The sequence below is a fragment of the Drosophila arizonae genome, chromosome 6 (genome assembly GCF_054131065.1).
Source record: "Drosophila arizonae isolate 15081-1271.41 chromosome 6, UAZ_ARI_1.0, whole genome shotgun sequence".
Taxonomy (NCBI): domain Eukaryota; kingdom Metazoa; phylum Arthropoda; class Insecta; order Diptera; family Drosophilidae; genus Drosophila; species Drosophila arizonae.
Genome location: NC_142926.1, coordinates 927249 through 945695, shown reverse-complemented (window position 1 = coordinate 945695; position 18447 = coordinate 927249). Strand labels below are relative to the sequence as shown.

General features: G+C 38.3%; 1 protein-coding gene and 1 long non-coding RNA gene across 6 annotated transcripts in view; one reads left to right on the top strand and one right to left on the bottom strand.

Annotated features, from left to right (window-relative positions):
* The window catches only part of LOC149268311 (uncharacterized), a 19060-nt gene extending 613 nt beyond the window's left edge, over positions 1 to 18447 (top strand). For both annotated transcript variants that reach the window (XR_016270763.1, XR_016270762.1), the window contains 3 exons: positions 13 to 2076; positions 2190 to 5404; positions 18324 to 18447. This is a non-coding gene — a long non-coding RNA (uncharacterized LOC149268311). The remainder of the gene's footprint in view (positions 1 to 12; positions 2077 to 2189; positions 5405 to 18323) is intronic.
* Positions 1438 to 18357, bottom strand: Actbeta (inhibin subunit beta). 4 transcript variants are annotated; one of them, XM_089472561.1, is made up of 6 exons: positions 18217 to 18357; positions 15161 to 16302; positions 9977 to 10852; positions 4866 to 5110; positions 4181 to 4812; positions 1438 to 3562 (listed from the first exon to the last, which is right to left on the bottom strand). In XM_089472561.1, exons 2-5 carry the CDS (start codon positions 16179 to 16181, stop codon positions 4183 to 4185), a joined length of 2772 nt encoding a protein of 923 aa, XP_089328687.1. In that variant the 5' UTR covers positions 16182 to 16302; positions 18217 to 18357; the 3' UTR covers positions 1438 to 3562; positions 4181 to 4182. The 4 variants fall into 4 exon arrangements, with proteins under 4 accessions (XP_089328687.1, XP_089328684.1, XP_017869104.1 ...); XM_089472558.1 differs by having other exon boundaries at positions 15161 to 16306; positions 18217 to 18356; XM_018013615.2 differs by having other exon boundaries at positions 15161 to 16306; positions 18048 to 18325.

The following is an 18447-nucleotide window of genomic DNA, read 5'->3' as shown; positions in this document are numbered from 1 at the left end:
TTCTGCTATTAGCTACAAATTATGCAAAGGTCTATGATGCTCGCCCAAGGTCATGCTCTAAACAAATGTGCAAGACTGTCAGTCAAACGATTGTCAAATGATTTTCTCTCAGTCTACACACACATGCAGAGCTCGGCGCTTTGCTCCGTCTGGGACCCCCTGCACATACGTTGGAGAATGTATTTTTGAGTCACTTGTATATACATACATATGTGTGTATTATCGAACATTCCTGTTATTTACCAAAATCCAAGGCTATAGCCCCTTTGGGAACCAGTTGAACAATTCCTTCGCTGGCTCGGGGAGGTAAAAGAAAACCTGAAAAGTAAAATCTTTCCATCCAATCTATATCTGTAAGCACCACTACATACTTGTGTGGATGTACCAATAAAGACATGTTTACGTATGTTGTGTATGCTCGAGTATATGAACTGCAGCTAATGGCTGATAAGAAACTTTAATCTTTAATTAAAAGTTGCTCGAAAGCAAAACGGCTCGATAAGCAGCAACACATATTCCCGTTGCTCAATACCCGACAGAAAAAATTACAGTTCGTAAGAGAGAATATCGCTTCGAAATTCTTCCTATACGTTTTCGAATCCATTCCGAATTTCGCGACTTTGTAAAATTTAGAAGAATGTGTGGGTACAGCTGTGCATACACAATGAGGATATGTGTAGATCATCCATCCAGAATAGATAAAGGACGTTGAGGTCTTGACATCGTCTAATGTAATGGTTTAGCTTTCCTTATCGCTATCACTATTAGTATCGGCATCGCTATCGATATCGGTATTCCCATGACCGGGAGCTTCAAGCGAATTAGAATGTTGCAATAGGGCGACACCGACTGCAAAATACTCGCGCACGGCGCAGATCCTGCCAATTACATTCAACGCTCAAAATATTCTGTTGTTTTATTCCCTGAATCCATTGAAAATAGGAAATCAAGAAATCAGTTCAATATAAACACCTAGATCTCAGCAGTTATAATAGCTAAAACTTGAAATTTAGTATGCATATTCGTGTATACCATACACAGTACAAGTTTATCATAGATTTTGTAATGTACAGATTTTGGATATCACGCCTCCTTGCTCATAATTTGTTAAAAACCGAATTTCAAGTACTAGAGACTTTTGCTTTGGAATGTACACATATTCTAACCTTTTGATCACGTTCAAAAAGCTTCATGAAGATAGTCCTACTACAAGAGAAATTATTTAACTAATAAGTTGTCATAGTATTGCCCACATTGCAGTGCAGCCCAAGCGCAGTCGCTGCTTACTGCGCAGTTAGCAGATCGCGTGCGTATACGTGCGTGTGGATGCATGTCTATGTACATATGTATGTGTGCATTAGAAGTGCACAATTATTAGAATCTCAGCTTGGAGGGTTCAGGGTATCTCCAAGTCGAGCAGTCTCGACTAGAGCTCTCTTATTTTTTTTTTCAGATTTGCTACGCCCTCAGTAGGTCTGACTATGTTTCTTTTCTCTCCCTATTTTCCCCTTTTTTTCTCTCTCCTCTCTCTATCTCTTTCTCTCTGATTTTTTGATTCAATCTAGTGTCCTATATTGAATGCACAGATGACGTTATTTTAGATTTAAAAAAGCCTGCATCTAAAATAAGAGTTCATAAGCCCCTTTAAAATAGAAGTCGTTGGACTTTTATACGTATGTACATATACTTCTGTGCCGCGCTTATAAATTGAAAGACCCATTAGTGCTTCTAGAAATTTCCAAAGTTCAATCAACTTAAATAGTTCCCCAAAATAGGGGTGGTGGGAGGTGGGGCATCGTTTACGTATGTATGCGTGGTACTGTATATAAGTGAGCATATATGGAAGGCGCTTATCTGTTAATCTGACACTTCGGTGTAGAGTACTATTATTGCTTTTGATGCTCGTGCACGAAGTAAGTGGAATATATTAATGTTGTGCAATGTTCTTTTGTTATCTGCGTTAAGGCGTAGCGAATCCGCAGATACGTATAGCACAACAGATTTACAATTTGGAATATATAAACGTACTTGGCCAAATCTTCCAGAATCTGGAGCGTAGAAGCACTAAATTAACAAGTAAGAAGGCTCCAGTCGAGACTGCTCGACTAGGAGATACCCTGAACCCTCTAAGCTGATATTCTAATCATTCTGCACTTCTTCTATGCACACATACATACACATTCATAAAGACGCGCGTATAACAACGCGCTCTGCTAACTGCATTCTCCTGTCCTACTGTCATCGAGTGTCTACATATACATACAAATGTACATTGTGTTATTAAAACAGAATTGATGGATAGAAAGACACGGCTAGCTGAAAGTCTAAAGAAATTATAGATGTTGCTTAAATCTTAAAAATTGAATTTATTATCATTTTTGTTATAATTATTGTTATTATTTAGATTATTATTATAATTATTATCAATCCTTACAAATTTAAAGACATATTAACAAATGTTGCCTATTGTTCTTTATTGTTTAAATATTTTTAACGGCATTTTGGTTCTGAGCAACAGGATGTAATTGGAATATATGTATATATGTAATGTACAATATGATTATTAGAACTTAACCATTTTCTAGCTAGTGTTTTCAAATTTTAGCTTACATTATCAAAATTTGTATTTTAATATGCATTATGTTTTATATATATGTATGTAGTATATAAATTTGTATCTCTGCATAAATACTCTTATTTTTGATTATTTTAATCAATAAATAATTGAATATAAATATGTGAAGTATAAAAATCACCATTCCTAACTATTTTACTATACGGCAACCCGAACGTTTTTCTGCGCCTATTCCGAGAAATTTGCAAAAATAAATAATAAATATATGCGTAAGAGCGGACAAATTTAATTTTATATAAATACAATTATGTAAATATATTATACTATAGAAATTTAGATATATGTAACTTGTGTTTAACTTTACTTGCGTGTGTTTCCTTTTATGCAGATGTAAATACAAGCATAAATTCCTTTGAAATAATATTAAATAAATAAATATTTTGCAATCGGATCTAATTTGATATCTTTATATATTCGTGGTTTGAATATTGGAATAGGCGCACCTGGAATATTGCAGACCCTATCTGACATCCCTCACTCTGGTTCCTCTTTTCCCTCTGGCTACGCTACAGCACAGCTCTATATTCCAAGGGAATATTTTGATAAAGACACTTTTTTTATTGTTGTTGTATATTGAAATTATTAGATTATCATAGTTACTATAATAATTGTTGTTACTAAATTACTTAATCTTAAAAATCATTTCAATTTAATTAGGCAATTTTTAAATATTTTAGGCACTTTTTGTAAACTTTATTTTAGTTCTTTTTTAATTTTTATTTTTGACTACATAAATTCATTCTCAATCTTAATCTCATGCCTCAGTCCCATGGCACAACAGAATTACTTGGTAGCCTATTTGTAGCTCCCTTTTTTGAATGTATTAAGGTATGTCAAAGGACGGAAATAAATAGTTTGGCTTAGTAGTTCCAGTCCAGTTCAGTTTTATTTTACTTCTTCTCTTTTTTCGGCTAACATCCGTTTCAACTGAAAATCAAAATGAAATAAGGTGTAAAATAGAATGTTTGCATTGCTCTAAATGGGAGTTCAGAGTAAAATGGGCTTGTGCAAATGTATACGGACAAGGACCTACAGGTAGGAGGCGTGGCACGACGATCTTACTCAATCTTGTCTTGATTTCCTGACTCTCTGCCAAAAGAGACTTTAGGGAACTGAATTCCATGCGGGTATATGTGCACGTACGTCGGCTATAAATGTTCTACAGGTTCCTTGTCACCTTTCATGATTGACATTTAAGTCTAAGTGCAACATCGAACCAGGAATCGACTGTAAACATCCTAGCGATATAGTCTTTTAGCGAAAGTGCTCAGTTTCGATGTCATGAACGTATTAGATATACCAACTCATTTTTTGTGTAACTGTTTCTCTTTAGTTTTTGATGTATTTTGGTCGAGGCGTTATTCAAGAACCTGTCGTAAGAAGTCGATTTATTTGATGCTTTACCTGATAATTAAATAGTGAAGGGTATCAGCTCCAGCGCTTTAGAAATCAGCTCACATCGATCGGAAAAGGTCCATAGACCACGCATTTGCTAACCATCACGTTCAATGGGTGCTCAAGTATGTATGTACATATTTTACTCACAATTAAGGACATCCACATTCGTCGACAACCATCTTCGGTAAATCACGTTTGATAATACCATCGTCGCCATAGTAGATTAAGGACATGCTTGAGAACTTGATCGGAGCACAGCAGGGGCGCATTCCATTCAATAAGCCCATTTTGCGATATTCTTCGATGAAATGTGCGTGAAATGTTTGAAACGTGTCTGGGGTGCGGAATGATCCAGTACATTCGCCCCGACAATAGTTGGCAAAGTATCCACGAGGCGCTATAATCCAGTCATCCCAGCCAAGCGCTTTGAAGGATACGTAAAAGGATTCCTTGCAGCATTGGCCGCTTAATGCGCCACCGCAATCGATTGCACGTCGCCGGACGCGGCGAGGTCTTGGCGACTCCGTGTGTAGGACGAGAAATGGACGGTTCGGATTCAAGTAGCGATCCGATGCCGATTTCACTGGCCCGGATAGCTGAAACAGTTGCAGTGAATATTTACTGCCGCAGCCAGTGCAGTCTATCAAGAGACGTAGATTCTCCCCGCTCGTATCGCTGTACCATTCCCGAATCGTCTCAGTAAGATCGAATCTCTGCCAACCCAAGCGCTCCGTGTCCACTTCGAACAGAGCACGAAACAGAAACGCCTGATCCATTGCCTGCTTGTAAGAAATATAATCAACAGGTATACAGCGGATGTACGGAAACTCACCATCTCAGTCATATTGATGCCGTCGCTCATTCGAAATACCCAAATCTTTATCCTCTGCCTAGGAACGTTGGCGTGACTTTTCCGCGTAGTCGTCGGTTGCGCATCGCGGTTCACAGCTTCGCTTTTCACATCCTGTCTCTCGATGCGAACATGCATTTGCGCACTCCTAATGTATATCTTTTGATTTGGTATACCCGCTTTTTGCGCGGCGAACTCCACTATGCGATATTGCCGAAATTGTGCACCTGTGCAATATCAGATGACCTCAAGTTAGAAACGGGCTAATACTCTAGTAAAAAATGCCCGACCAGTAGAATCCTAATGCCCCATTCCTTCATTCATTGCAGGTTGCTTGAATGCACACACCTACCCACTGTGGAATACTCATACACGGCCAGTGCAATAACCTTAAATTTTATCAGGCGAGGGAATACACAAGTACATACTCCAAATCCCAAGCCTTTAGCTCCAATAGCGGCGATATGGCTTGCGCTCATTTGGACATAGGGACGGGACGCATGGAGCATAATCCCAGGAAAGTATGGAGGAGTTATTTCAGCTATTTGAATGTCGGCCCCTCTTGGAGCGGCAAAATAAAGTCCTGAAGCTTATCTTTAATCTTCCATGACATCATTCCATGATTGATTTACATTGTCGAGCCAATACTGAACTGGTAGATATTAGACTATCCCGACTATCGCAAAAATGTATAACTAAGTGTCAGGAATCATCATATTCACATATAAACGACCTGGCATAGACTTGTAGTTTTTAGCGTTTAGTATTTAATTATACCCTGAACCCATTGAAAGTGGGAAATCAGGGTATAATGGTTTTGTGAAAAAGTATGTAACGGGCAGAAAGAGGCGTGGCAGACCCCACAAAGTATATATATTCTTGATCAGCGTGACGAGCGTGACGAGTCGATATAGCCCTGTCCGTCTGTCATTTGTAATTTACAGATTTTGGATACCACGCCCCTTTCTCCCCCAATTTGTAAAAAACGCATTTCAAGTACTAGAGACTTGTGCTTTGGAATCTACACACATATTCACCATATGATTTTTCATTGAGATCGTATGTCTACAAAAGAAATTATTCGACAAATAAATTCTCATAATATTGCCCACACTGCAGCACAGCCCAAGCGCAGTCGCTGCTTACTGCGCAGTTAGCAGAGCGCAGGCTTATGCGTGCGTGTGGATGCATGTGTATGTATGTGTGCATAAAAGAAGTGCAGAATGATTAGAATATCAGCTTGGAGGGTTCAGGGTATCTCCTAGTCGAGCAGTCTCGACTGGAGCTTTCTTACTTGTTTTATTTAATTTAGTTTGTAGTAAATTTTCATGGGGGTTTCTATTTCTTTGTTTTTCCCCCCAAATAATAATGTTATCGCATATCCATATGTCATGTATGTAAATCAATAGCTTATCAGAAAAGGAATATGCCTAAACTCTTCAAACATTGTAAAATACCATTCACAACATCATGTAATTATAACAAAGAGTGAAATAAATTGAAGTTGAAAATTGAAATAAAACAAGTAAGAAAGCTCTAGTCGAGACTACTCGACTACGAGATCCCCTGAACCTTTGGAGTAATAGCTATTTCAATAATTTTTCGCGTCTTTCAGTTTACACAAGAAACACGCACACACAGACACACGCATACACACACACATACACAAACACATACACACACAAGCATAAACACGCATGGGCTGCAGTGTGCGCTTACTATGAGAACTGAATTGTTTAATACCTTTTTTTGTGGACATACGATCATCATAAAACTTTTAGATTGTGATTATAACATGAATATATATATATATCCAGTTCAGTATATATGTATATATATAAGCATACATTAAAAATTGAAGTCTCTAGCTCTGATATCTTCTGAAATCGACGCGTTTATACATACGGACGGACGGACAGGGCCAAATCGACTCAGCTCGTCACCCTGATCACCTCCTTCTACCTGCTATATACATTTCAACAAAACCATTATACCCTGATTTGCCATTGAAAATGGATTCAGGGTATAATTAAGGAGATCAATATGCGCAGTGTATAATACACAGAGATGATTTGTTATAGACATACATATATAATACTAATATACTCGAGAGGGCCCAGCTGGCGTTTGAAGAGTGTCTAACTAAGCCGATTAGCCAGTGCCTCGGCGCATATACCTATGTACATATGCATGTACATATTTTGAGCTGAAAAACATTAGTCAATATACCCGGTGCTGGACTGGTCGAGCGTGCATTAAAAACATTGTCTGGCGGAGGCTAAATGCCGACTAGAGAGTACTTTCGTTCCACGTACATATGTACGTATGTATGTTTTCATCGTTTTGCATTTTTAATTGTTTACCCTGTCTGTTGCTCTTGTTTCACACCTAAGAACAATAGTGAAAGTACTTCACCGTTGCAGTCTGCAAGAACCACTCAGACGCCAGCGCATTACTTCTACGCAAGTGTGTGTGTGTTCGCGTGTGTATGCAAACAGTCTGGGGTCGGATCGGGAGTCCCGTCGACCAGACAAAACCAAAACACACACAATGGGAGCGGCACACGTGTATCTGTGTGTGCCTGCGTACGAGTCCACAGGGGTCTGCATGTGAGCCGGCTCCAACGAGAAGACTGTAGCAGAGACACTTGAGCCCGCTTATGCCCTATTCTAGTATTGTACTTACGACAAGGTGTCTGTCTACGCATATGGGCATACATATTCGTAAGTGTGTGTGTGGCTGTGGGTATGGATGTGGGTGTTTGTGGGCGTATACACAGCCATTCGGCTCTCCTTCTGCGCCTCCTTTTTTCATTGACATGCGAGGCTTACCATACGGTATTATTTACCGTTAACATTTGCATGCATTGCTTCAATGAATATACACAAGCACACACAAATGCGTATGCATATCATGCAACACACACACTCACGTCTGGTGTAGTTTATTGTGTTTATTTATTTTTTTTTGTTTTTTGTTTTTTTTTTTTTCAAAAAATTGTTTAAGTAGAAGGGGAGGCGAGTGGTGAGGGCCATCTGGCTGGCCTGGCTGCAGCCATACGTACACTGATACATACATTATCGACAATCGGTTACTAACTACGAAAATTCAATTCTCGATCTTTCTAAAAAATATGTTTTCATTTTGGGTAAAGTGAGTGTCTTCTATATGAAATGATGATAAATCGCATAAAACCAATACAATGGAGGACAAAAGTATTTTGACAACGCATTGCAAAAACTTTAACCGCTTATTTCTGCGTGTTGAGAGAGGTAACGGTACCCATTATATTTTTCAGAGAGAGCAAACATAAAAAGCTATAAATGACCAAAATATTGCAGTGATAACATAAATCAATATTTTTCTATAATTATTTGCATGGCAGATTGTCATTATTTGGGTGGACAAAAGTATTTTGATATTCCTTCTTAAATTTATTTTCGGTAATTTGCTTGGATTAAAAAATACATATTTTTATTTATTAAGTTATTTTTGGTGTCTTCTTTAATAATAGCCATTATTTTATCATAGTTTTCGGTAAATTATGGGCAAACAACGTGATTAAGTGAAATCATTAAAAAATTAGTCGCGAACGAAGAATAATGCAGGTATTTCCGAGGAAAACCTTACAGCCTTATAAAATGCACCTCTATGAGCAATTTATAACTAAATTAACAAACAATAAAAAAATTATTCACTAAAACAAGAAAGCCAGATCGAAAAATTCATTCCAAAAACCTGTAGAAGGCCGCATCATATTGACAAATCTTAAAGAAAATGTGCGGATTTTCCTAAAAGTCATGTCGATCAAACTTAAAAATAATCATAAATTATCAATAAGCAGAAAAACTATCACAAGTCGGCAAAAGAATGCCAATTTTTCTACGTTATAGATCTTCCAATACTCTTAATATCACTATAAAATAAACTAAAAAGGTATCGATTTGCAAAAACCTTCATAGGCAAGCCACAATTCTTCTGGGGAAAAGTATTATGGATGGATGATAGTTCCTTTGAGTATCCTGGATAAAAAAAAGCGATTTATAGCAGGTTGCCAAAGAATATTCGCAAAAAAGGGGCCTATGTACTAACGCGGTGAAGAATCGGTAATGCCCTGGGGGCTCGCATGTGTCAATAGCCTCTCCAATTCGATATTAATTAATGAAAAAATGAAGAGGGATAATTATTTACGTGTCCTGAATGACCACTTATCGAATTCCGGTCACTGGATCATTGGAAAATCATGTATACTGCAGCAGGACACTGCTCCATGCCACAAGGTCCATATTATAACTGAATTTTCTGGGAATATTGAAGTCAATACACATGATTGGCCACCTCAGCGCTCTGATCTCAATATTATAGAGAATGTGTAGGCTTACGCAAAAGTAAAACGTAGATTAGACTTATCAAGAACGCCCAAGGAGAGGGATTCATGAGGTTTGAGGACTTTAGCAGGATTTTTCAATAGAAACATTACAAAATTTGGTTAGATCGATCTCTAGACGCTTGCAGATATTAAAGCAGGGTTTAATTCTTATTAATATTTTAGTTACTGTTTCCATTGTTAAGTTTTTGTCTCACTTTATTTAATAAATATTAATGTCAAAATACTTTTGTCCACCCAATTAATGACAATCTGCCATGCATATAATTATAGAAAAATAATGAGTTATGTTATCACTGCAATATTTTGGTCATTTATAGCTTTTTATGTTTGCTCTCTCTGAAAAATATAATGGGTACCGTTACCTCTCTCAACACGCAGAAATAAGCGGTTAGAGTTTTTTCAATGCGTTGTCAAAATACTTTTGTCCTCCATTGTATAATAATATTTCAAATATTACATTATGCATATTATGTACAAAATTATTTCCATGTTGCAACCTGAATTTCCTCGGCGGTCGATCGATTGATTAATTAATCAATAGTTATCGCGCTGAGATACACATCTCCAACAGCCATCAATCTCTTATGCTAATTTGGCACTGTAAGTTGGCAACAGCTTATTAGGGAAGCCTTGTGCACAAAAGGGAAAGGAAAGGAGTCGGCAACAGCCGACACAGAGTACAAGCAGATCAATTGATACCTACCTTCCTCAGCAAACGTAATTATCTCTTGTGTGCTGCCAAAGTAGTCTTCACGCTCAAATCCATTGACATTGTCTTGATCGTGCATAGTGATGAAATCGTGGCCTCCTCGGCTCTGCTTCTTTTTGACTCGCGCATTATTACTGCCTGATGGTTTCTGCTTCTGCTTATGGTCTTTGTTTTGGATTTGCACTCTGTAATCGTTAAAATATATATGATCGTCGTGACCGAAGCCGGCGGCAGCACCGCCGCTTACGTCGTTTTTGGTGCTATCACTATCTCTACTCCGATTTATATCTATAAGATATGTTGATTCACTATAAGCTTTTGACTTCGTGTTCTTATTCCAGTCGAGAGAGCTGCGGTTCTCTATCCTTGTTCGCGTATCCGATCCATGGATTGTCTTATCCCTTTCTCCTTCTGTTTCTGAAGAGTCGGATCTTAAGTGATGGTATTTCGTTTTGTTTTTACTTTTACTGCTGCTCCGGTTTGTAGTACCAATTATATATGCCATACTTGGGCTGTCGAAACGATTCTCGTTGAGCTCATTAATGACGGTTCGCATTCTCTTCCGCTGACTACGATCATGAATATGATTTGCCAAGATGGCGTTTCTTTCGAATACATCGTTCGTTACCATTTGCCCGCCGTCTGCTCGATAGATTGTCTCCCAGATAAACTGTTTGGGTAGCGGATGGGATACATTTGGTTTATGAGTGAGTCCGAGTTTTGTCAGGATTTGTCGTTTAATCGACTCTAAGCGAACACGATCACTGACCATAATATTATTGTTTGTTCTCTGAATACTTTTCTTATAGGCAAAATTATTATTGTTGTTGTTATTATGGTTGTTGTTGTTGTATTCTGTGTGTGGGTTATCTGTGTAAATGTGATAATTGTAAAGTGTTTTTGTAAGTATTAGTAGCTGTATGAGAAGTGTGCAAATACATTGTATTCAAATGGAATGTAGCCAAACCAAAGAAGAAAGATAAGGATGCAATCGATCTTCGAGATTTAAAATGTTATATATATATATATATATGGGCATTTCTCCAGAAAGGTAAACCACAGCCAAAAAGTGCAAATTCAATGAATGCATGTTCTGATAACATTTTTTTTTATAACTAATCGATGTAAAATAATTAAAATAAATTTAAATTTAACTAATATAAACTAATTTTGCATTTATTCATAACACATCTCGAAATATTGACACACACAGCCGAACAAGTGCCAAAGTTCTGTTTTGAGCATTTATGTTGCACATTTTGTTTTTATACCCTGAACCCATTTTCAATGGAAAATCAGGGTATAATGGTTTTGTTGAAATGTATGTAACAGGGAGAAGGAGGCGTGGCAGACCCCACAAAGTGAATATATTCTTGATCAGGGCAACGAGCTGAGTTGATTTGGCCCTGTCCGTCTGTCTGTCCGTCCGTCCGTCTGTCCGTCTGTCCGTATGTTTGAACGCGGCGATTTCCAAAGATATAAGAGCTAGAGACTTCAAATATTTTGTTCGTAATTACAGCGCGGATATCGAGTTTATCATTAAAAATCGATAACTCATCCCTATCTTTTTTTATCGATAAAAAACCTTATCGAAAACCACTTATAAAATTATATCTCCTACACCTTTATTGCTAGAGTCCCCAAATTTGTAATGTATGCTTGTATGCAATTTATACAATTTCGGTTTTCGTTAAAATTTACCCCCACCCCTAAATTCACGCCCTCACCATCACTTTTGTAAAAAGCGTATTATAAATACTAGAGACTTGTGCTTTGGCATATACATGCATATCCATATTATAATCATAATATGAAAGTTTCATGAAGATCGTATGTCCACAAAAAGTTATTAAACAAAGTTATTAAACAATTGAGTTCTCATAGTAAGCGCACACTGCCTTGTGTGTGTATAATAATTTAATTTTTTTGTAATAAATATACGTACGTACGAATGTTACATTCGCCACTAGAGAATTGCCCATATATATCTATATATATAAAAGAGAGTTGTGTAAAAGTGTCCAAGCACTAATAACTCGAGATCTGCTGGACCTATTTTCATGGTTTTTGATTTGTTGGATTTGTCTCCGCCACGAGTAGGTCAGTAAATCTTTAAAATACTGAAAAAATTTGACGAATACTTGAAAAACGCGGTTTTTTCCCTAAAGATTCAAATTTCCATTTATACTCAGTAGCCTTGACAACAGTGACAGTTTCGGTCCTGTATAGAAGTAAATAAACAAATGTAGTCAGTCAGTCTACGGCACAGCCTCGAGCAGACCTGACTATTCAACAAAAAAAAAAAAAGACTATTCACAAAAAAAAAAAAAAAACAAACAAGTAAGAAAGCTCTAGTCGAGACTGCTCGACTACGAGATCCCCTGAACCCTTGGAGCAATAGATATTTCAATAATTTTTCGCGTCTTTCAGCTTACACCAGAAACACGCACACACACACGCACGTACGCACACACAGGCATACATACACACGCACGCATACACACACTCACATACACACACACATACACATACACAAACACATATACACACATACACAAACACATACACACATAAGCACCCACGCATAAACACGCATGGGCTGCAGTGTGCGCTTATTATGAGAACTTAATTGCTTAATAACTATTTTTATGGACGTACGATCTTCATGAAACTTTCAGATTATGATTATAACATGAATATGCATGTAATTGCCAAAGCACAAGTCTCTAGTATTTGAAATACGCTTTTTACAAAAGTGAGGGTGAGGGGGTGAATTTAGAGGTGGGGGGTAAATTTTAACAAAACCCGAAATTGTATAAATTGCATATAAGCATACATTGAAAATTTGGACACTAGCAATAAAGGTGTAGAAGATATAATTTTATAACTGGTTTTCGATAAGGTTTTTTATCGATAAAAAAAAGATCGGGGTGAGTTATCGATTTTTAATGATAAACTTGATATGCGCGCTGTAATTACGGACATTTTAAAAAAAATTTGAAGTCTCTAGCTCTTATATCTTCTGAAATCGACGCGTTCATACATACGGACAGACGGACAGACGGACGGACGGACAGACGGACAGACAGACGGACAGGGCCAAATCAACTCAGCTCGTCGCCCTGATCAAGAATATATATACTTTGTGGGGTCTGCCACGCCTCCTTCTGCCTGTTACATACATTTCAACAAAACCATTATACCCTGATTTCCCATTGAAAATGGGTTCAGGGTATAACAAGTAAGAAAGCTCTAGTCGAGACTGCTCGACTACGAGATCCCCTGAACCCTTGGAGCAATAGATATTTCAATAATTTTTTGCGTCTTTCAGCTTACATAAGAAACACGGCACGAACTACGAACTGCGACACACATACACTCACACATGCATACACACACAAACGCACACACAGGCACACATACACACACACGCATACAGACACACATACACACACACACGCATACACACACAAACGCATACACACACACACATACACAAACACATACACACACAAGCTCCCACGCATAAACACGCATGGGCTGCAGTGAGCGCTTACTATGAGAACTCAATTGTTTAATAACTTTCTTTATGGACGTACGATCTTCATGAAACTTTTAGATTATGATTATGACATGAATATGCATGTAATTGCCAAAGCACAAGTCTCTAGTATTTGAAATACGCTTTTTACAAAAGTGAGGGTGAGGGGGTGAATTTAAGGGTGGGGGGTAAATTTTAACAAAAACCGAAATTGTATAAATTGCATTTAAGCATACATTAAAAATTTGGAGACTCTAGCAATAAGGGTGTAGAAGATATAATTTTATAACTGGTTTTCGATAAGGTTTTTTATCGATAAAAAAAGATCGGGATGAGTTATCGAATTTTAATGATAAACTTGATATGCGCGCTGTAATTACGGACATTTTAAAAAAAATTTGAAGTCTCTAGCTCTTATATCTTCTGAAATCGACGCGTTCATACATACGGACGGACGGACGGACGGACGGACGGACGGACGGACAGACAGACGGACAGGGCCAAATCGACTCAGCTCGTTCGCCTCCTTCTGCCTGTTACATACTTTTAACAAAACCATTATACCCTGATTTCCCATTTTCAATGGGTTCAGGGTATAAAAATCAACAAAAAAAATTTTTTTTTCCAAATCAAAAAGAAAAATATTTCAAATCAAAAATCTGCACAAATTCAAAAAAATCAAAAGATTAAAACGTGACTGTTCAAAAAATAAATAAAAAATTCAAAATTCGAAATTAAAAATTAAAAAAAAAAAAGTTAATTATTAAAAAGTGTATTTTTGGCTTTTTATATTTTTGGACTCTTACAAAAGCTAAATACCTCGAAAGTTCAGGTATTTGTTTGTCTCAAACATAAATTTGTGTAAATTATTTATATTTATATTTCTCGCTTGTTTTATATGGTTTTGTGCGAGGGCAGTATTACTATTACAGTATTACTATTAATAAAAATGCCGCGTCCTAGAAGATCTAATTTTTCCCGGCGGACCCATAATGCAATTAGGCAACGGAATAGCGCGAGTCAATTATCTGACGAAGAGCGAGAAATCGCCCGAGAAAGGCTCTGCGTTAGTACCCAGCAAAGAAGGGTCTTAATTCGTGCTTCTCAAAGAGAAGCAGCCCGTGAAATGGCAATAAGAAATGGTTCAAGGATTGATTTGAATCGAGAAGCGTTTCGATATGATTGCACCATTGACTATAGCTTGAATCGTTTAGTTTGCATTGGTCCAATGGACGTTGTTTGCCAGCATTGTGGCGCATTGAAGTTTGCTGGTGAAACGCTCGGTTTGTGCTGCCTTAGTGGTAAAGTGACATTGCCATTAGTGGTCCCGCCACCAGAGCCATTGCGTTCCCTGCTTTATGGCGAAACACTAGAATCACGACATTTTCTAGCGAACACTCAAAAATTCAAAATACCTAGAAATAATATAGAGGGCAATGCAACGTTTGCCGGAACAAACTCGCCCCTGCCCTTGCTCTATTAAGAAATGGTCGATTGGTGGATGGGAAGCTGAGAAAGAGTGAGTGAGAGAGAAAGAGTCTTTTTCACATTTTATATCTGAGTGTGTTGTGGGTTACTGGTATCGTTCGGTTCTTTTAGTCGATCGTGGTGCTGAAACGTCAATTTATCAAACTCACGCTTTTCGCTGTAGAAGATCTCCTCCTCGAGTTGGCACAGGGTGCAGCCCTTCGGAGCGACTAGGGAGGAGACGTAACCGTTGCTGCTGGCGATAGCGTTGCAGTTGATGAGCTTGACCTCTAGCCAAAAGATACCGATTAGCAACCAAAGGAGGTTGGCCCGATTGCGCTTCGCCTTGCTGATGCTATTACTGCAGTTAATCGAAGGCCACCTCGAAACAACGGTCGGCGTTGGCGCATACGCAGTGCCCACAGTGTGTGCTCTATATGGTTTGCTCCTGCTGTTACTGCTGCTCCTGTCCTCGTCGTCCTGCCCGACTGTTGTCCACACCGCGATGGAAAGGCACGTGGCATCACTACTGCTATCGTGGTATTGCTGCTGCTTGCAGCTCCCGGTCTGTCTGTTGCCATTGTTGTTATTGTAGCGGCGTCGGCGACGTCGACGCCGCCTTCGTCGTCTCCTTTGCCTCCTCCGGTTATTGAAAAACATTTTGCACAAGTTATTCGTCTTCAACTGCTGATCATTGGTAATATCATAGGAAGCGTGACCGTGCCCATATTGCTCTTTCAGTTTACTGTCAGCATTGTTGCTGTTGCTGTTGCTGCCAGTGCTGGTGCAGTTGCTGTCTGTTGCGCTGCCAGCAGCCAGGCCTGTGGATGCTTTTGACCTTAAGGCACGGTAGCTCAATTTGAACAATGTTAAGTAGCCGATTATCAGCGTTAGAGCAGCCACTATCGATTGGCAGGCGGTGTTGACAACAACTATCGGATGACGACTGATGCCTCTACGGTCGATTCTGATGTTGCTGCTGATGTTGCTGTTGGTGCCATTGCTGGTGCTGTTGCTGTTGTTGTAGCTTGTGCAGCTGAATGTGTTGCAGCTGTAACAGGAGCACACAACAATGCAACATCCCTGGCGACAGCAAAAGCAGGAGCAATTGTAGATACATTTGACGTCCTTCACTGCACCTGCCGCCGACTCCCTTACAGCCAATTCCTGTTGCATGAGTTCAATCATCATCGTCAACCTCTGCTTATGCAGCGGCTACTGCATGATTATTTTGCTGCAGTTGGCGTAGCTAGTGCTGCGTTGATGGCTACTCGCTCAATAATCGGCACTCGCCATTGCACATCCGCGATCCCTGCCTGCAATGGAGAGGCATAAGATGGATTTCAGTATCAAGTATAAGCAGTATCTCTTTCTAAAACTATTCATTAGCCAACAATCTGAGTAATATTACTAACCAATTTCGAATACCAAAGACACACTAACACATATGCACAAGTGAATTTGAGAACGCGGTGGAAAGTATGCAACAAAATGTAAGTCGCGAGACCGTATCGTAGCGAGACCATTGGTCAATATGTATGTATATACATATGTATGCAGGTCCACGGGCCTGCACACGTGTTAGTTCGTGTAGTTGACATCCTTCTCGCAGATAACAATGAATAGACTGTTCTGGAATATTTCTACCGAAGCATAACAATTACACTTTCAGGTCGTCTGGTCATAACAGAGAGAGGGAGAAGAGGCCATCTCGCTCGATCTCTCTCACAGGGCCTCTCATAGGCAGAGATGAAATCGCAGAGGAAATTAAAAAAGGATCTGCATAGGATCATCATCGTTTGATAAAAATTTATAGTGTGTGTAATCAACATTCAACTTTCAACAACTTGTATGAAACTCAACTGATGCATGTATAAATGTGTATGTTGTGTGCGCGCACATTTTGTGCATTTCTTCATTTTTCCCTAGTTCGCGAGCATACATATGTACATATGTACCTACACACACATAAAGTATGTTCACGAGTACAAATATACTACAAACCATTTGTAACGACTGACTGACAAAAGGATGCGACGAGACGACGCCAACAGCGCCAATATGAATGCCAGCTGTGGGCTGTGGGCTGTGGGCCGAGAACCGAGGGCCGTAGACAGATGGCTGTGGGCTGTGTGGAGGGGTGCAAGCTGGGCACAACTACTGCCACAGCTACAGCCAAATTGGAGAGTTTCTTAGCTTTAAGCTACGATGACACAATCTCTTTTTTTTTTTCTTCTAATTTCGGCACCATTCGAATTTGTCACACGTGGAACAAAATTTTATTTTTCTCTTTTTTCTATGTATATATTAAGTATGTATGTACATATTTGATGTAAGTTATATGATAAGCATACATACATTTGATCAATGTATGCATGTAATCATATACATATGTATGTGTTCGCTATGATACGACTTTTATTGTTTAACAAATTCATGTTTTAAGCCTAACTTGTTGATAGTAGCTTGGTTTTCTTTAGCCATTGAGTAACTATTAATCCTTTTAAAATCAAATACTATCCATCATCGTCAAGAACTTGCAGGTAATTTGTTTACAAGTAATTCTGCACACATACATATATACCCATGTGGGCACACACACATGGACACAAACACACACACTCGTACATGTACATTAGCGTATGAATTTATTGACATACACACACTCAGCCACTTACAAACGCACACATATACAGGCGCGCGCACATATATTAACAGTGTCAATGTAGTGGAGACAGTACGTCTGGAGCACATTTTTGTAGATGGAGTGAAATTCGATTGCTAGCCAAAAACTGCAAAAATTCACCAAACTTACATGCACACACACACACGCAGCCACATGTAGCTATTCATATGTACAAACACATTTAAATACATGTGTATGCATATATACATATGTATGTATATGCTCTTTACGGATTCGTACAAGGCGTTGTACATTCATATGTATGTGCGTGCACACAACTAACATTCCAAGATATATACATACATACATACATACATACATACATACATACATACATACATACATACATACATACATACAAATATACATACAAATATTCATAGATGTACATATGTTCTCTCCATTTGATCTGGTTAGTTTTTTATATCCGCTTTTTATGTTGTGGTATAGATGTTAATTTAAATACATAACAAATTATATTGAATTGAAATTTGATTTGAAGCTTTTAATAAAACTATTTTATATATATTTTAATAACACCTTGTTTAAATTCATAAAATAAATAGAACTTATATTTGCTGAGCTTTTCTCGCGGATCACTTCATTTTTCAATACTTAAACTTAAACTTTAACTATTTCGATTTCAGCATGAACCGCTTTTGTGTGGATTAAAATAACGTTTATTCCGCTCGGCGCTAACGGACTAAATGAGAATTGAAAACCGAAAACTGAAAACTGGCAACACGCGAGCGAAACAAAATGGAAATCGGC